Genomic DNA, 19,564 nt, shown 5'->3' on the forward strand with positions numbered 1-19,564 from the left:
CCATTCATGTCTTACTGTGGAATTATAGTAATTCAAACTTTCAGACTTTGCCGGTGGTTTATAACACATAAGCCTTATTTGTAATTTTAGTTCTCCTTCTTAGTTCTGCCTTATACGTCATATTTTTCCCAGTGTAGTCTTTAAGCCCCCAGAGTAATTGTTGAAAACTGGCTTCACCTAATTTAAGACTTATGCTAATCCTGCTATTTTGGTGTCCTAACATAAATGACAAATGTCCCTTACCATGTGAAGATTTCCAGTTTACTTTGTCTAGATCTGTTAGCAGGATTACTGTCTGTGGTAGTTTTGCTTCATTATTTCTTTAATTGCAAGGTTATGAAGCTAAAATATTTCCTGACTCATAGGTTGCTGAATGGATGTTACTTTAGCAGGCATGAAATCAATCCTGTTATATATCTCTGTCATAGCTCTAAGATGAACAGGTAGTTGTCAGCTAGTAGCAGTCATTTTGAAAGGAATGGTTCACTGCCTGCTGAACTGTAGATCTGAACTGTGGGTATAAAATACTTAGTAAACCAGATTGTAAATAGACATGTGGGGCTGGGGATTTAGCTCAGTGGTAGAGCGCTTACCTAGGAAGCGCAAGGCCCTGGGTTCGGTCCCCAGCTCCGGGAAAAAAAAAAAAAAAAAGACATGTTTGTCATGTAGGCAATAATTTTGATTTTCAGACTGGCAATTAAGCATTGACTTCTGCTCAAAGTTATGATTTGTATCAGCCCTTAATGCAGACATCCTCTCTAATTTTGAAAGTTCTAGATGGCATCTTAGTCCTATGTGAAGCAGTTTCATCAACAATACAAAGTCAGTATTTACTGACTGGAGGATGGTGCAGTGGTTAAAGCAGTTGACATAGAAGTACGAGGACTGGGGCTTAAATTCTCAAAATAATGTAACTGTCGGATGAACTTGGTGGCCTGCTTCTAATTTCAGTTCCAGAAGTCAGAGAGAGGGGATCTTCAGTCGTAAGTTGGCAATAGCTATAAATGCAATGTCTGTGTTTGATTGAGAGAGACCTTTTTGAATAACGTTGAGGTTGAATTTGGGATTTTAAGATGAAAAAAAAAAGTGGCTGTTTGTAGGGGTAGGTTTATTTCAGAGTAAACCCGAGTAAGGTGATGGAACAAACATCCTTTACATGTTGGGTCTGTTACATCGGCAAGGGATCTGAGTCCCATTTCATCTAGGTAGTGTTACTGGTTAAAGGAGGATGTGTAGGAATGATGGTATGAGTAGTATTGACTTTAGGAAATTAGCTTTTGGGATTTGAAACTGTTAGAGACATCTAAGGGGATTTCCACTTTACAGCAATGTATTTGGTAAGAAGAATGGGGCATTTTGAATGGAGTTGGGATGCCCCTGAGTCTTGGAGGATAGTTATGTTCGTGTTATTAGCATGATTCCCCAAATCTCAGGCCTCCATGCTCGTATACTCTAAATGTGTAGGTCTCTCTCCACATACAAACATGAATACATATACACCATATACACATACATACACAAAAACTGGAAAAAGGAAAAAAATATCTATTGTTTAGTAAACCATCTTTCTCGATCGTTTTAGTTATGTATTTTGAAATAACCTATTGGAGGGTCTCATTAGAACCCCTTTCACTGTATGCTTTTTTGTTGTGGCATGACGTGTGTGTGCTTATATGGGATGGATGTAAATGAATGTGCAAGTACATATGTGCTCACATTTATGTGGAGGTTTGAGATCCAGTGTAGTTCCTTGGATCCTAAAACCTGCTGATTAATTCAAGCTGTGTGGCTGGCCAGCAAACCCCAGTGATCTTCCTGTGCCTGCCTTTCTAGTTGTGCGGTTTGCTCACACCACCATCCCTTACCTTCATTATTTACTTACTTACGTTATAGCAACTTCTAAGATTCAAACTCAGTTCTTCATGTTCACCAGATAAGCATTTTACAAACTAAAAGATCTCTCTAGCCTGTAATTGTCACCTTTGCTTAAACCTCCTTAACCAGTTTTTGTTTGATTCAAATTGTTCTATTGCTCTTTACTCCTCTTGCATTTGAAGAGAGTCGGGGGCTGTATTATGGATTAAGTTTTTTCTCAGTGGACAGTTTCGGCTGCTTTATTTATCTCAGCCACTGTAACTTTCCCAATGCCACCATTAATGCCATTTTGCTTTATTTATGTGTTTGCATCAGCAGTACTTTTTAACTTTCTCAAGAAAGTTAAGTATTCTTTGCATCCAAACTTGATTAAACTCTTTGGTACAAGAGGTCTACTCTTTTGCCTTTTCAGTTTTTGACATTTCTTTACCTTACACAATCATTTAGAACTTTTAATCTGGTGAAATGATAAATAAATGCCTTTAATCTAAGCACTCACGTGGCAGATTTCAGAGTTTAAGTCCTGTCTGGTTTATATAGTGAGTTCAAGACCAGCCACAGCTGGACAGTGAAACTTTGCCTTAAAAGAAAAAAAAATTTTAAAACCCAAAACCTTGTGCCATTTATAAGGAGGGGGTAAAACAAACAAACAAACAAACAAAAAACCTCTTTTAAGTTCGTGTAGGGTTGCTAACTACCTTAATTTCAGTATTACTGCATCTCAGGAAATAAGTACATTTAAAGTGAAGACAAAAGGCGATGTCAGGGACAGATGGTGTATCAACTTTGTCATCTTGTAGGCTTCTAGTTCTAAATAACAGTATCACCAGCAAAGGTCACTACAATCAACATAATGATGAAAATTAAAAAGGTTTGAGATAATTGTATTTTTTATATGTGTTTAAGACATACAAGTATATGGTTTTGGAAAATGATTTCAATATGTTTTCTCAAGTCATGGCTGCCACATTCTTGTGTGGTATCTGAAATGCAATAAAATGTCAATAATCTCTAAATAGACACATGATGTGGTATAATGATTATAACTTGGTGATTTGACTGATACACAATCATATTTGATTATAATCCTTACTCTTAATGATTCATATGCAGTCTTAGGACTTAGGTTGACATTCCTCAGATGAATGTACTGTCTGGTTTTTTCTGTTAACTCTTGTTAACACAAGCTAAAGTCATCAGAGAGGAAGGAGCCTCAGTTGAGAAAATGTCTTCATGGGTTCCAGCTGTAAGGAATTTTCTCAATTAGTGACCAGTTGGGAAGGGCTCAGCCCATTGTAGGTGATTCCATCCCTGGGATGGTAGTCATGGGTTCTATAAGAAAGCAGGCTGAGCAAGCCAGTAAGCAGCACCCCTCCATAGCCTCTGCACCAGCTTCTGACTCCAGGTTCCTGCCCTGTGTGTGTTCATCACTGTTCTGACTTCCTTCAGTGATGAACAGTTGTGTGGAAGTGTAAGCCAAATAAATGATTTCCTTTCTAACTTGCCGTTTGGTCATGTTGTTTTGTTACAGCCATAGAATGTGACAGGAAAAATAAACCCCAGCTATTCCTTGGGAAGACTACAGAGTCCTATTCAGATGTCTGAGCAATTCTTATTTAAATATATCTTATCAACTGTAGTGTCTAACTAAGGTTTTATTGCTGTGAACAGATACTATGACCAAGGCCACTTTAAAAAATTTTTTTTCAGTGTGTGTATTTTCAACATGTAACAAAGGTACTTTTTTTTAACAGTTTTTTCAAATCTTCTTTTTAATTTTTATAGTCTCTTTTTCCATTTCTTCTCAAACTTCTTCCTTCATATGTCCATGAGGTATAGCTATTGTTGAGAAATACAACATAGTGTTAATAGTTCTTTGATTTTTTTCTCTATGATTTACATGGTTTTGCTGTGGAAAAGAGATTAGTTACATTTAGTTAATTTCAGTGTAGGCCAAGTAAAAATTTTAAATTATTATTTTTTAATCTTTTTTTTTACAGTCCAGTTGTTATCCCCCTCCTGGTCTGCCCTCTGACTGTTCCTCATTCAGTACCCCCCACACCTTCCATCTCCAAGAGGATGTCCCCACCCCGCCAGATCTCCCTGTTCCCTGGGGCCTTAAGTCTCTTGAGGGTTAGGTGGGTTTTCTCTTACTGAGGCCAAACCAGGCCATCCTCTGCTGTATATGTGTCAGGGTCTCATATCAGCTGGTGTATGCTGCCTGGTTGGTGGCTTAGTGTCTGAGAGATTTCAGGGGTCCAGGTTAATTGAGACTGCTGGTCCTCCTACAGGGTCGCCTTCCCCTTAGCTTTTTCCAGCTTTTTCCCTAATTCAACAACAGGGGTCCCTGGCTTCTGTCCATTGGTTGGCTGCATCTGACTCTTTCAGCTGCTTGTTAGGCCTCTCAGAGGGGCAGCCATGCGAGGCTCCTGTCTGTAATCACACCATAGCATCAGTAATAGTGTCAGGTCTTGGAGCCTCCCCTTGAGCTGGATCCCAAGTTGGACCAGTCACTGGACCTCCTTTCCCCAGTCTCGTCTCCATTTTTGTCCCTGCAGTTCTTTTAGACAGGAACAATTCTGGGTCAGAGTTTTTGATTATGGGATGGCAACCCCATCCATCCATTTGATGCCCTGTCCTTTTTACAGAGAGGTGGACTCCATCTCTCCACTGTAGGGCATTTCATCTAAGGTCTCTCCCTTTGAGTCCTGAGAGTCTCTCACTTTCCAAGTCTCTGGTACATTCTAAAGGGTCAACCTCCCCTCCTACCTTCTGATGTTGCCTGTTTGATTCTTTCTGCTGGCCCTCAAGGCTTTAGTCCTATCTCCCCCACCCCCAATACCTGATCACTTTCCCACTTTCCCCTCCCTGTCCCCTCTCCCACCCTTCCCTCTGCCTCTCCCTGATTGCTTTCTTCTCCCTCCCAAGTGGGATTGAGGCATCATTGCTTGGGCCCGCTGGCTTGTAAACCTTCTTGAGTTCCGTAGATTGTATCCTGGGTATTCTGTCCTTTTTTGACTAATATCCGCTTATTAGTGAGTACATACCAGGCATGTCATTTTGTGTCTGAGTTACCTACTCAGGAAAATATTTTCTAGTTTTATACATTTGCTTGCAAAACTCAGGAGGTCCTCATTCTTTTTTTTTTTTTTTTTTTGGTTCTTTTTTTCGGAGCTGGGGACCGAACCCAGGGCCTTGCGCTTCCTAGGCAAGCGCTCTACCACTGAGCTAAATCCCCAACCCCAAGGTCCTCATTCTTAATAGCTGAGTAGTATTCCATTGTGTAAATGAACCACTGTATCCATTCTTCTGTTGTGGGACATTTGGGTTGTTTCAAGCTTCTGGCTATCACAAACAAGACTGCTATGAATGTAGTGGAACATATGTCCAGTGGCATGGTGGGGCATCTTTTGTGTATATTCCCAAGAGTAGTCTTCAGGTAGATCTATGTCCAATTTTCTGAGGAGCTGCCAGATTGATTTCCAGGGTGGTTGTAGCAGTTTGCAGTCTCACCAGCAATGGAGGAATGTTCCTCTTTCTCCACATCCTTGCCAACATGTAGTGTCACCTGAGGTTTTGATTGTAGCCATTTTAATTGGTATAAAGTAGAATCTCAGGGTAATTTTGATTTGTATTTCTCTGATCACTAAGGAGTTTGAAAATTTCTTTAGGTGCTTCTCAGCCATTCAGGATTCCTCTGCTGTGAATTCTCTGTTTAGTTCTATATCCCATTTTGTGATTGGGTTGTTTCGTTTCTTGGTGGTTTGCTTCTTGAGTTCTTTATATATTTTGGATATCAGCACTCTATTGAATGTATGGTTAGTGAAGATTTTTTTTTCCAATCTGTAGGATGTCATTATGTCCTATTGACTATGATCTTTATCCAATCAACTCTTAAAAGAACATCCTTTAATTGGGGCTGGCTTATAGGTTCAGGGGTTTAGTCCATTATCCTCAAAATGGGAACATGGCAGCATTCAGGCAGGCATGGTGTAGAAGAAGCTGAGAGTTCTACATTTTCAAGCTCGTAGCAGAATGCTGACTTTGGGGCAGCTTGGATGAGGGTCTTGAAGCCCATATTCACAGTGATGCACCTACTCCAACACAGCCACACCTATTCGAACAGGGTCACACCTTCTAATAGTGCCACTCACTGGGCCAAGCATATACAAACCATCATACGAGATTTTTCAAAACTGAAATCTTGAGCTTATCTCTTACTTAACTTTTATACATGTTTGATTTCCCTCTGCAGTTAGTTTCCAGGGAGCAAGAATCACCACCCTTAATTCACTTTTTTTAGCTAGGAACCAGTCCCGTAACAAATGTATTAAGATGGTTTTGCAAATTTTAAATTACAAACTGCCATTATTATGTTTCTCTTAATACTTTCAAGGTATGCTTCTTATCTAGGTGCTTTTCCAGAATAGTCATTAGTATTTGTTGATTATGTTTTATACTCAGTATCTGCCTAGTTTCTACTCTTTTCTTTTAGTTCTTTTTCACTGATACCTTCCCTAAGGATGGCATTTGCTAGAGCAAATCCTCCTCATGTGTGTGGTATACATTATTTAATTTCCTTTTTCTTATTTCCATCTAACATAGCATAGTCATCATCCCTTAGTATCTCCTGGTGATCTCTATCCCAAGATTATCCAGGGCTATCGCATCCCCGAATATATTCATTCATTCATTCATTCATTCATTCATTCATTCTCTCTCTCTTTCTCTCTCTCTCTCTCTCCCCCCCTCCCTCCCTGTATGTATGTATGTATGTATGTATGTATGTATGTATGTATATATGAATGAATATATGGATGATGGTTTGTATGTGCTTGGCCCAGGGAATGGCACTATTAGAAGGTGTGTGTGTCCCTGCTCGGACAGGTGTGGCTTTGTTGGAGTGAATATATATAAAAATATATATAAATGTATACACAGACACATAATTTTACATATACCCCTCTGAATATTTAACAAGGCCCCCATATTATAAAATCTAGTATAGGGTAACTTTCCTGAAGATAGATATCATACAGTTCTGGTAGTAAACAACAGCCAGGAAACGATATCTCCATCTGTCTCTGTGTCTCATGAGTTTTTAGCACAGGTCCAGGCAAGCAGATACATTTCCTGTTGACTAGAATTTCATCTTTATAAGGTACTCAAAAGATGTTAATAGAGTAGATGTAGATGAATACTATTTACTTTTTATCAAAACCGTCTTCCCTTTTTAATATTTAAAATTTCAAACACTGGAAGTTCTAAGAATTTTATTTAAAAAATTTCCATGATCTCATCATGTAGATTGTCCAGATGTTATAAATGTTACTACATTTGCCTTCATGATACTGTCTTCTGTGTTTGTGCATCTTTTTATATGTGCATGACTTATGAAAATACATGCTTTATATGTCAGTCACATTTTCCAAAACATATATAATAGCCATAGTGTATACTTTTTGTTGTTTTTGAACTGTTTAAGAATAAGTTGCAGAAGCATACTAATTTAGTAATTTTGTTTTATGCTTGGTTTTTTTGTTTGCTTGGTTTTTGTTTTCGTTTTGAAACAGGGTCTCTTTAGAGCCCTGGCTATCCTGGAACTCAGAGATTCCCTTTTTCTGCCTACCAAGTGCTGTGATTACTGGCATGTGCCCCAACTCACAGCTGCCAGTTTGCTTGTAATTCTTTACCGCATTTATCTTAAAAATGAAGGATTTGATGCTATTATGAAAGTCTAGAAAATAATTGTCTTAGTTAGGGTTTCCATTGCTGTGAAGAAACATTATGACCATAGCAGCTCTTATAAAGGAAATTTCATTAGAACCAGCTTACAGCTTCAGAGGTTTAGTCCATTATTGTCATGGTGGCATGGAGGCAGATGTGGTGCTGAAGAAGGAGTTGGGAGTTGTACATCTTGATCCAAAGGTAGCAGAAGCCCCTTTGTGTGCTATGCTGGGCAGAGCTTAAACACATAAGACCTGAAAGCCCGCCCCACAGTGACATGCTTTCTCCAGCAAGGCCACGATGTGTGTGTCAGCAAAGTACTGACATGCAGTTTACTCCTCTGTTTAGCTTTTCCTCATCACTATGGTCAGTCTTCCCTTTTTTAGAGGCTCTTCCAGAACTTACATGAAAACAAATTTCAATAGAAAGTAAATTTATGTTAAAGTTTGATTTCTTGTTATATATGTAGTGATATGTAACTACATATAAGCATACAAGTTTGTGTGCTTTTGAGACCCAAGCTTTTTGTTTGTTGTTTTTTTTCAGACTTGTCTATCCTTAAACTCATGATCCTGTTGACTCTGTTAGTATAAGTTGCAACTGTGTATGCTTCTTTGTATTTTCCTATTACATATATGTGAAGATTTTGTGTTTAGCTACTCCAAAACGTGTCACCATACATTAGTTGTAATTGAAGTGCAAATATTTTTACACTCATAATTTATATAGTCAGGTTAGTAGGATATTAGGATAAGAGTGTTCTATGTATGTCTTTATTACTAGCTTCATGAACTCCAGGTATCTCTCTCATTCTGTTATTATTGAATATGATGTGCACCCCACCACTACCCCCTCTCCTGTTGCTGTATCATTATCCTTGTGTTGCTGTGACCAGTTACTTCAGAAAATTATCTGGGGAAGGAAGGGTTAGTTTGCATTGGTTCATTTAAAAGGAACGAGGAGATGTGGCCGCAAGGACATAAGGTGGCTGTTGTCTTGTATCCTAACTCAGGAAGCAGAGAGGTGTGATGTTTGTGGTTTTGGTGTGTATCTGCTTGTCTCTACTTTTCTTTTCAGTTTCTCTCTCTCTGTGTCTATCTCTAGCTATCTCTTCCTCCTCCTGTGTATACACATGAAACTGTTGGATTAGCAAAGCATAATAGGATATTGAAAAAGCACATCTTAAATAATGTCGTTTACCACCATGGTCATCAAGTAGCTGATCAACTTTTTCACTTGTTTGGTATATAATATTGATAGCTGGTAAATAAATAATAGTATATATAGTGAATAAGAAAATTTGCTAATAACTTATATTTAGTATAATATATTGTACCCTTAAAATAACAGTGACAACTGAAATGGTTCAGAAATGTTTCTGTACTCTAAATTTTTAGGGGTTCACTTAAATTTTAAAATAGCAGTTCAAGTACTTTTTTTTTTAATTTATTTAAGACTTAATAATAATTCTTTGGTTTCCGGGCAAACATCCCCCTCCCCCCTCCCCTTCCGTATGGGTGTTCCCCTCCCAACCCTCCCCCCATTGCCGCCCTCCCCCCAACAGTCTAGTTCACTGGGGGTTCAGTCTTAGCAGGACCCGGGGCTTCCCCTTCCACTGGTGCTCTTACTAGGATATTCATTGCTACCTATGAGGTCAGAGTCCAGGGTCAGTCCATGTATAGTCTTTAGGTAGTGGCTTAGTCCCTGGAAGCTCTGGTTGCTTGGCATTGTACATATGGGGTCTCGAGCCCCTTCAAGCTCTTCCAGTTCTTTCTCTGATTCCTTCAACGGGGGTCCTATTCTCAGTTCAGTAGTTTGCTGCTGGCATTCGCCTCTGTATTTGCTGTATTCTGGCTGTGTCTCTCAGGAGCGATCTACATCCGGCTCCTGTTGGTCTGCACTTCTTTGCTTCATCCATCTTGTCTAATTGGGTGGCTGTATATGTATGGGCCACATGTGGGGCAGGCTCTGAATGGTAGTTCCTTCAGTCTCTGTTTTAATCTTTGCCTCTCTCTTCCCTGCCAAGGGTATTCTTGTTCCCCTTTTAGAGAAGGAGTGAAGCATTCACATTTTGATCATCCGTCTTGAGTTTCATTTGTGTTCTAGGCATCTAGGGTAATTCAAGCATTTGGGCTAATAGCCACTTATCAGTGAGTGCATACCATGTATGTCTTTCTGTGATTGGGTTAGCTCACTCAGGATGATATTTTCCAGTTCCAACCATTTGCCTACGAATTTCATAAAGCTGTTGTTTTTGATAGCTGAGTAATATTCCATTGTGTAGATGTACCACATTTTCTGTATCCATTCCTCTGTTGAAGGGCATCTGGGTTCTTTCCAGCTTCTGGCTATTATAAATAAGGCTGTGATGAACATAGTGGAGCACGTGTCTTTTTTATATGTTGGGGCATCTTTTGGGTATATGCCCAAGAGAGGTATAGCTGGATCCTCAGGCAGTTCAATGTCCAATTTTCTGAGGAACCTCCATACCAACCTCCCACCAACACTTAAATTTTAAAATAGCAGTTCAAGTACTTTTTTATTTCATTGTATTTTACCTTCCTTAATCCATTTGCAGAATCATTTGAGTAAAGAGAGATAACATGTAGACATTTTTAATTCGCCCTCTTGTCTATGTGTATGTTTTTAAAGAAAGAATTCCCATAAAGAAGAATTTAAATTTGTCAAATCTTTGTATTAAAACTTATTCTGGATGGGCTGGTGAGATGGCTCAGTAGGTCAAAGCACTTGCCATGGCCAAGCCTGAGATCTTGAGTTCAAAATCTGGGTTCCACAAAGTGATAAGGGAAAACTAACTCCTACAAATTGCCCTCTGTTCTCTATATGTACTCTCTACAGACACATTAAATAATTAAAGAAAAAGTTAAACGTTGTTGAAAAAGGTCAATTGTCAGCTGTCGGGAAGAGCTTACTATTCAGGACAGGATTTTTCGCAAGAATACTTTTTAAACTACAAAATTTTAATGAGAAACCTTGTAAAACCAACTTACAGAAGTTACTGTTAAGGACTGTTGTCAGTGTCCCAGCAGCTGCTGTCAGCTTTGTCACTATTTGGCTGCTTCAGCATGTTACCACTCTTCAGGTTGCACCTTTGCCAATGTCAAGAACTTGCAGTTTCTATGGTGCCTTCTCTTCCAGTAACAAGCCATGAGAGTGTCCCTGCATGTCTGCTGTTGTGTGCTTTCTGAAGTTCTGCTTCTGTTTTTTGCCTTGGGTGTCATGTCTCAGCCTTTTGTATTTGTTATAACAGTCTATTCTGAGGTTACTACTGCTTCTCTTGATCTGTTACTAGCTAGAGTTAGCAAGACATACTGAAAACAATTTTTTGGGGAAGAGGCTGGGCTAATATTGTGCTCTAAGAAGAGACAGCAAAATAATGTGTCTCCCGTGTAGCTCATCAGATATGCCATATAGTCTATGTATATAGTCAGAAGTTGGAAAATTACAGTAAGTACAGTAGGCTTTCATGTAACTAAAGGATTGTTTTTATACCCCCTTAAGGTACTGCTTTCTTTTGTACTTGTTACAATGTTCTCTGCTAGGACACCAGGGAAAGTACTGCCCCTCTGACTACAATGGAAAAGGCTTCAGTATCATCTAGAGTTTTCTGTGAATTGTAATGATAGAGAGGCCCATGTAACCTGAAATGCAATGTCCTAGACCACACATTTAAGACTGGTTCTCAACCTGTGGGATCGAGTCCATTGGAGGCTGAATCCACAGGGTCACCTTAAAACATCAGAAAATATTTATTTTGCACTATAGAAAATATTTATATTACAGTTCATAATAGTAGGAAAAGTACAGTTATGAGATGAGGTAGCAATGAAATAATTTTATGTGTGGGAGTCATCACTGTATTAAAAGATTACAGTATTAAGGAAGGTTTTGAACCACTGCCTTAGGAACTGTGTTGCTGCTGCAGTCATTCAGGTGCTTCCTAAACAGAAAAAGGAGGTTGGATGTCTGTCTGACATTCTTTTTTTTTTTTTTTTGGTTCTTTTTTTCGGAGCTGGGGACCGAACCCAGGGCCTTGCGCCTCCTAGGTAAGCGCTCTACCACTGAGCTAAATCCCCAGCCCCTGTCTGACTTTCTTTTGTTCAGTCAGCCAGCTCACCATAGAAGAGTCCAATAGCTTTTATTTAGGGGATCAATACCTCCATCCCTATATTATGCTTATTTATAGGAGAATTAATGTCATAAGGAATAGTAAGAGCTTACTATTAATCATAAAAGTTTAAACAATACTTGGAACAGTGTCCAACTCTAGTCTTCAGGGCGTTGGGTTCATTAAATTAAAAGAAACTGAGATATTATTCTAGATTGAAGTAAAGAGGCATGGCAACTAAGTGTATTTGAACTAAGTTTGGATCATTTACCATTGTGTGTGTGTTGGACTACCTTTGTGACCTGCACAGGCTGCAGAGAGGTGAGCTGCAGGCTGTTTAGCATAACACAACTCAGTAGCCAGTGTTGGGTCAAACTTCAGGAATAGGACTGGTATTGGTTTGCTTTAGGCTCATTTAAACACAGCACAGATTGTTGAAAACTGTTCTTGTGATGATCAACTCAATCAGAAACACAGAACAAAGCATTCCTAAATAAAAAAAATTTTATTTAGTAAGTTAAATAAAGATCAGATGTGACTACACTGAAACTCTTTGTAAACTACATGTGAGACTTTCAGTAAGGTTCCTCAGTCTATAGATTGAGAAAAACAAGTGTATAAGAATGGGTCTGGAGGAGCATCTGGTGCCAGACTACATAAAGGTCACCAGGCTAGAAAGCACTTGTACTCAGCCCTCTGGACAGAAAATGGGTTTTGCATTCCTTCCTTTGAAGAAACAACCCTATATACTTAACATTCCAGGTTCTGTGGATTAGATAGAATTTGATGTTAATTATCTAGCTTTGATAGTTGAACATGGTATATAGAAGAATTCTTTTATTTAGGGGCTCTAGCATTTGTATTTTAAATGATTCACAGAAGTGGAGGATAGAGGGCAAGCAAGTAAGCAAAAGGAATGGTAGACTGTGGAAACCTAGAAAAATTTAATACAGTGTATGTAGTAGTTCTTTTAGTATTTTAGCTTTTATATAAACTTTAGATTTGTTTTAATATGAAATATTCTATATGAAATTTGGGGGTAAATTGGTGAAAAGTCTCTATAGTAAGTATACTTTTGTCTGAAAACAAATAAGAAAATATTTGACACCTTTTAAAGCATTAGTGAACTATTCTTGTCACCAGATGTAGTTCATGTGAAAGATTAAGCATTTTCCTATCCAAAGTCAAGCAACCTGATTTGCATTGACATTGAAAGTTCACAAGAAACGGTAGTATCACTTTGAGCATTATAGTATTCTTCCAGTGCTCAGAACACTGTCAGAGATATCTAATAGCTTCCTTGTACTGAGCATTCATTTTGTATCCAAGCCTACTGATACCGTCTTTATAATGCTGTTGTGAGAATGTAGGCAGTGTTTTCATATAATACATTCAAAAAGTAGAATTGCTATTTTCTAGGATTTCTAGGAACCATAAGATTTGATTCTGAAGAAGGGTATGTGTTTTGTTAACTTCTACTCGCACCAGATAGAGAGTGAGTGTTGGATCAGAGAACTGTACTTCTATTTTTTGGTGAACCATTAAGTGCATTGGGCTTACTTAAGGAGCCGGACTATGAGTTTGAACAGCAGTCTCTTACTAACATGGATAACTGGTCCCCGTAGCTGTGTGGATGGAGTATCCCCTTTAATGAACTTTATATCTTCTATGTGTTTAGCACCTTACTGAGACCATATAGAATTACATACAATTCAGGGGCAAGGGTAGCATTAGGAAGGAGGCATTCTTCAGGTAAGGGTCTAATGTCCTTCCCCAACACCTCCTTCTATTTAAAAACTTCTGACCTTGTTGAAGTTCTCTTGTAGTTATAGATGCTCTGAAGACTCATATTCTTAGAAAATAGTGTTGAATGACAGTGTTTTTAATCTTTTTCTTTGCACTTTTCTGAATGAACAAACTAACTAACTGAATTATAAATTTACTGCAGTGTATTGCTTGGAACATAAAAATTTATTAATAGATGAGCTTTTTCTTAAAGGCTACTGCATGTTTAACACATATATTTCTTGATGTATTTGTTATTTACTCATTTACTTACCCTCTTGTTATTTATTTGAGAACTTGATCTCTATACTTTTATTTCTTATTTTAATTGGAAAAGATTATTTTCATATAATATATTTTATAGTTTTTCTCCCTCTAACTCCTCCCACATCCTCCTTCCTTCTTTATCCATCACCTTGCTTTCTCTCTTTCCCTCATTAAGATATAACCAACATCTAAAATAAAGATAAAAACAAACCAGAATAGGACACAGACATAAATAGCTCCTAAAAATATTAAAGGAAAAAGTGCCATGGAAAAACCACAAGAAACATATGCAAATGCTGAGACACACAGATTCACACACACAGAAAGCCCATCAAAACTAAATTGTAAAGTATAATATAAAACAATAGATCTGAAAGGTGTTAAAAAAAAAAAAGAAGAAGTGCCAGACAGAACATTGTAAGGCAAAAACCTCCAAAATACCCTTTGGTTTGTTTTGTCTCCTGCTGGTTCCGGAGCCTGTTCTCAAACCGGAAAGGGGAATAACATTTGAAATGTAGGTAAAGAAATATATCTAATTAAAAAAAAAAAGTGTGTTTTTTTTTTTAATCTAATAAGACTCCATTGGGAAAAAGTAATTTTTTTTTCCTTTTCAAGTTGTTATCAATTAAAGATTGCTTCTGGGTTAGGGATGGGGGCCTGCATATATAAGGCCTTGAGCTCAGGCATCACAGTGCGGGGAGGCGTGTAACTGTTTATACAGTATTAACATTATATAAGTAAGATTTGAATTAAAGAAACAGGCAAATATACATATTCATATGCTCCTTCATGTAAAGGACTTGACTATCCTTAAGTACTAAAAGCACCCCCTCTGATATTGAGGATCACTCACTTAAGGATCATTTTCTCAGTGCTAGAAAAATTTCATTGTAACCCTTTTACCTAAATGTAAATTAGATTCAAGGTTTCTCAGTTCATCTGTCAACTTTATGGAAACACATTCACTTTTTTCCAGGTGTCTTTTGTTCTTACTCTTCTGTGCAGAATGCTTATTTATGTGGGTAGTAATTTTCCTATTATTTGTTTGTTCGTTTTTTTGAAACAGGGTTTCTCTGTGTACCCTGGATGTCCTATAGACGAGTCTGGCCTTGAACTCATAGAGATCCACCTGCCTCAGCCTACAGAGTTAAAGGCGGATACCACCACTGCCCAACAGTAGTTATTTTAAGTTGCTGCTTATTGTAGTATGTATATAAGTATTGTATATACTAATATTTATTTTGTCATTTGTTTTCTGGTATGACTGTTAGGTATAAATCCATTAATATCTATGAATACATCTTTTTTGTTTTTAGTGTGCATGTCATTCAAGTGCATATATGTACACACACACACACACAAAAAAGACTGGAATTTATGGTTTATAGGATGCATGTGTAAATTGGGACGCACTAAATGTTTTCCTTCAATAATTACTTCAATTTAAAGCCCCATCATCAATGTAAAGTAAGTTCATTTTCCCACATTGAATATTTTAATTTTTTTAATCTATTAAACATTTATTGCACTTTTTTTTATCCATATTAAATTGGGTATTTCTTATTTACATTTCAATTGTTATTCCTTTTCCTGGTTTCCAGGCCAACATCCCCCTATATGGGTGTTCCCCTCCCCATTCTCCCCCCATTACCACCCTCCCCCCAACAATCCCGTTCACTGAAGGTTCAGTCTTGGCAGGACCAAGGGCTTCCCCTTCCACTGGTGCTCTTACTAGGCTATTCATTGCTACCTATGAGGTCAGAGTCCAGGGTCAATCCATGTATAGTCTTTAGGTAGTGGCTTAGTCCCTGGAAGCTCTGGTTGCTTGGCATTATAATTATCCATTTTATGGTTACTGTAAATTTCCCCTTTGTTTAGTGCTATTACAGTTATGGATACTTCCAGTTTTCAGGATTTTCCACTACCCTATTATTTTATGGACAACAAGTGAGCTCTGCATACTTAAGTGCATATTTTCTAGGAACTAGGGCATGACACTAAGTTTTACATAGTTGTCAAAACCAGGAAATTTGAAATTGAAACCATTATCTATTTAACTAGGTATTCTCAAAATTTACTAATTTCTAGTTTGGGACCAACCAAATACTAAGCATTCTACTTGTTAATGGGCATGCTTTCTTTGTTTCTCTCTCTCTCTCTCTCTCTCTCTCTCTCTCTCTCTCTCTCTCTTTCTCTTTCTCTTTCTCTTTCTCTTTCTCTGTCTGTCCGTCCTGCAACATGTCTTTTATTCAGCCTGTGTTAAATTGTTATTTTGGAATGTTTAAAAAAGATAAGCAAGGGCATTAGTTGGATTCTCCTTGATTTTAATCTAATCTATTCAGTTTGTGAATATTTGGTTGTATTGTCTTATAATTAACATGTACTTAAAATTTGATATGTGAATCTTCCGGGGGGGATACAATGCAGCATCTATTTACTACAGGTAGGTCATCTAAGATAAGATTCCACTCATCTAGCTTGGAATACCAGTGCATTCATTTAGAGATATTTGAGGATCTTAGGTATAAGCAACTAAACTACTAAAAAGTCACTCTCCCAGAAACCGTTAACTGCCTATAATATACTCAGGAGGATTGCAGGCTATGAGGGTGTGGAAGCACATGAGTCTCCTTACCCAGCAATCTTTAACTGCTACTACATTCTTAGAGAGGGGCATGGTCTTCTGGGCCACCCCCTACCTTCACCTGGCATAAAAAGAAAAAGGTAAAAGAACTGTCCATCAACAAGTTAATGGCTAAAATTTATGCACTCTCATGGAACAAACTCTGAAAAAGCAAAAAAATCAAGATTTTTTTAAAAGATATAAAACATATTAATAGAAATGGAATGTTTCAGATGTTTGAATAAGTAACAAAATCATGTTTCTACATATCTTAAGTGTCTCTGGGAAGATAACAAGAAATTACTTACTGCTTTTTAAGAGCGGAAGCTGCAGCCTGTGTATGTTCTTTGGTTAGTAGTTCAGACTCTCAGAGCCCCAAGGGTCCAGGTTCATTAACTCTGTTGGTCTTTCTGTAGAATTCCTATCCCCTTCAGTGCCTGAAATTCTTCCTTCTATTATTCCCTAAGAGTAACCAGGCTCTATCCAATGTTAGGCTCTGGGTGTCTTTATCTGTCTGAGTCAGCTGCTGGACCTAAGTCTCCCCGTTCATAAGTAGCAGATGTGGAGCTTGACCTTCATCTGGGTCCTGAACAGCTGGGATGGGGGCTATCCTAAAAACTATAGCTTGTAAGTGAGATTTGTTCTAGTAGCTGAGCTGCTCTGTCTGGCTTCAGTGGGAGAGGAAGTGCCTATCCTCTCAGAGACTTGAAGTGTCTCTGGTGGAGGTGGGGTGAGATAGAGGTTGCCCAGGGGGACCCACACCTGCTCAGAGGAAGAGATGGGAAGGATTGTGGGAGGGGGTGACCTGGAGGGAGGCAGTGAGTGGGACATGAAATGACTTAAGTAAAAAAAAAAATTAAATAAATTAAAAAAAAAAGGACTGGAAGCTGTGACTGTGATTGTGCTAGGATGACACTAAAACTGTGACAAGTTCACAAAACTCAAATCCTGTAGAAGTTTCTCCCTACCCCCTCCCTTGCTATGCTGCATATTGCTCCTATAGTACCCTCTGTTTATAAAGGCCAGTACTGCAGCACATAGCAATGAATATGTTCCAGCATCATAAAGGAAGACAAATAAATATAGATTTGGAGACACGAGGCTGAAAATTGGCAATTGGAACAGGGCTCCAATGAAAAATAAATTACTCAAAAAGTATAATTATTGAAAAGAAAAATGCCAAACCAAGACCTGATTAACACCAAATGGCAAATGACTATTGTATAGAAAGCGATAGTATAAGCTACAAAATCATGGGACTTTTTAAAGTTTTAGGGATCTTTTTAATTACATAGTGTGTTTGAGGTTAGCCTCTTATATAAGATTGTGTATGGGGAAAACAAAAGAGAGAAATAGTGAGGCTGTAGGTAGTAGTAATTGATAAAGTCTCTTAATTTTTATTTAGCAAAATTGATGTTGGCTAATTTGATGAAGCATTAACCATGTAACTAGTTGATGCATAAATGAATAAACATTTCTGGATTTGGATAAAGTAGCAACAGAAAAATTTCTCGTATTTCTTCTCGCTTTAGGATATAGTAGTAGCTAGTATGAGTGTTGAAAACCTAGTGGGCTGGGGCTGCATTTCAATTTGGAGAATGTCTGCCTACCATGCACAAGGCCCTGGGTTCTGTCAGTGCCCTGCAGAAACAGTGCAGTGGTGAATGCCTGTAATACCAGCACTTGGGAGGTGGAGGATCAGGAGTTTAGATGTGTTGTTGCTGTTGTTGTTGTTGTTGTTGTTGTTGTTGTTATTTTTCAGTCACATAGTGAGTTTGAGGTTAGCTTGGACTAAATAAGAATATGTCTGGGAAAACCAAAAGGGGGAAATAACTGTGGCAGGAGGGTAGTGATCATTTAGGCTGTGTCAGAACAGAACTGTTTTGACTTTGTCGTATGCCCAGTATCTTGACCAGCTTCAAGAGTGCCCACTTAGAGTATTTGTTGAAAAAACAAAATATTTTTTTGAGTAATTCATCAACAAAATTGGAAATACAGAATTTCCTAGGAGTGTTTTAGTGAACTAGGCTCTCAAAGTTCAGGAGAGTATATAAAGGAAGATATAAATTTGGTAACGTCAAAAGTAGATATAATTAAACCATTAAACATTGCCATATAAAAAATCTAATCATATTTAAAATTTTATTTTAATAACTCTTCAATTTCAATGTTTTTATTGTAATTTTTTGGTCATTGAAAATATTACATTGATCTTGTTTAAGGATTGATCTTTGACCTATAGTATCAAAACACCGTTATTGGATCAAACAATTTAAGATTTATGTGTATATAAAACAAGAAAGTTTGTATTTAATGCACTTTTTTTAATCTTTTTATTCAGTCAACAAATAAGAAACCTCGAAAATCTCCAGGAGAAAAGAGCAGAATTGAAGCTGGAATTAGAGGAGTGGGTCGCGGAAGAGCTAATGGGCACCCTCAACAGAACGGCGAAGGGGATCCCGTCACCTTATTTGAGGTGGTGAAGCTGGGGAAGAGTGCAATGCAGGTAATTCTTACATGTTTTTATTTCCTATGTAAAGCAAGGCAACCAATAATGTATATGGAATCTGCTAGTGTGCACATTGACACTTCACGTGGATTGTGTGTGTCAGTGTCTGTATGTTTTTGATGGTACCTTTTCTACCCAGCATCTTGATTCCTCTGAGCATGCACTCTACTACTTAGTCGTTCCTTCAACCTCTGTACAGCTAAGTTTTGGCTGAGCCAAATGTTATTCTTTGTGGGCTGTGTGTTTCGGTTTAGCTTATAAAGGACATTTGTTCATTACCAAGGTATTCTTTCAGTTACACTGAAGAAAATGATAGTAGGAGATGCCCAAGAGAATTTGTATTGTCTTGATGTAGTTTTGACCTTGATTTGATATGTGTAACGTGGATTTTAGAGTATTGAGAGCAGTTTGTCTGTGTGTGTGTGGTGTGGGAGATGTTTGGAGACTCAGATCCTTATGATTATATAATAAGCACTTTATGTATTGAGTTATTTCCTTAGCTTAGGGTGATATTTTTACTGTTTTTCACATTTTATTTTTATATTTTAGTAATCTACTTACTGTCTCTTATATTTCATTTCTTCAACAATAAAATAAAATGATCCTTGATTTTATTGATGACTTCATTAAAAATGTAAACCAGAGTTAT

General features: G+C 37.8%; 1 protein-coding gene across 6 annotated transcripts in view; it reads left to right on the forward strand.

Moving 5' to 3' along the window:
- Positions 1-19,564, forward strand: part of Stag1 (STAG1 cohesin complex component) — a 383,606-nt gene that overhangs the window by 105,843 nt on the left and 258,199 nt on the right. For all 6 annotated transcript variants that reach the window (XM_087562318.1, XM_087562317.1, NM_001433817.1 and 3 more), the window contains one exon: positions 18,748-18,912. In XM_087562318.1, the coding sequence (XP_087418444.1) occupies positions 18,748-18,912 (165 nt within the window). The remainder of the gene's footprint in view (positions 1-18,747; positions 18,913-19,564) is intronic.

The sequence above is a fragment of the Rattus norvegicus genome, chromosome 8, assembly GCF_021556685.1.
Source record: "Rattus norvegicus strain SHRSP/BbbUtx chromosome 8, alternate assembly SHRSP_T2T, whole genome shotgun sequence".
Classification (NCBI taxonomy): Eukaryota; Metazoa; Chordata; class Mammalia; order Rodentia; family Muridae; genus Rattus; species Rattus norvegicus.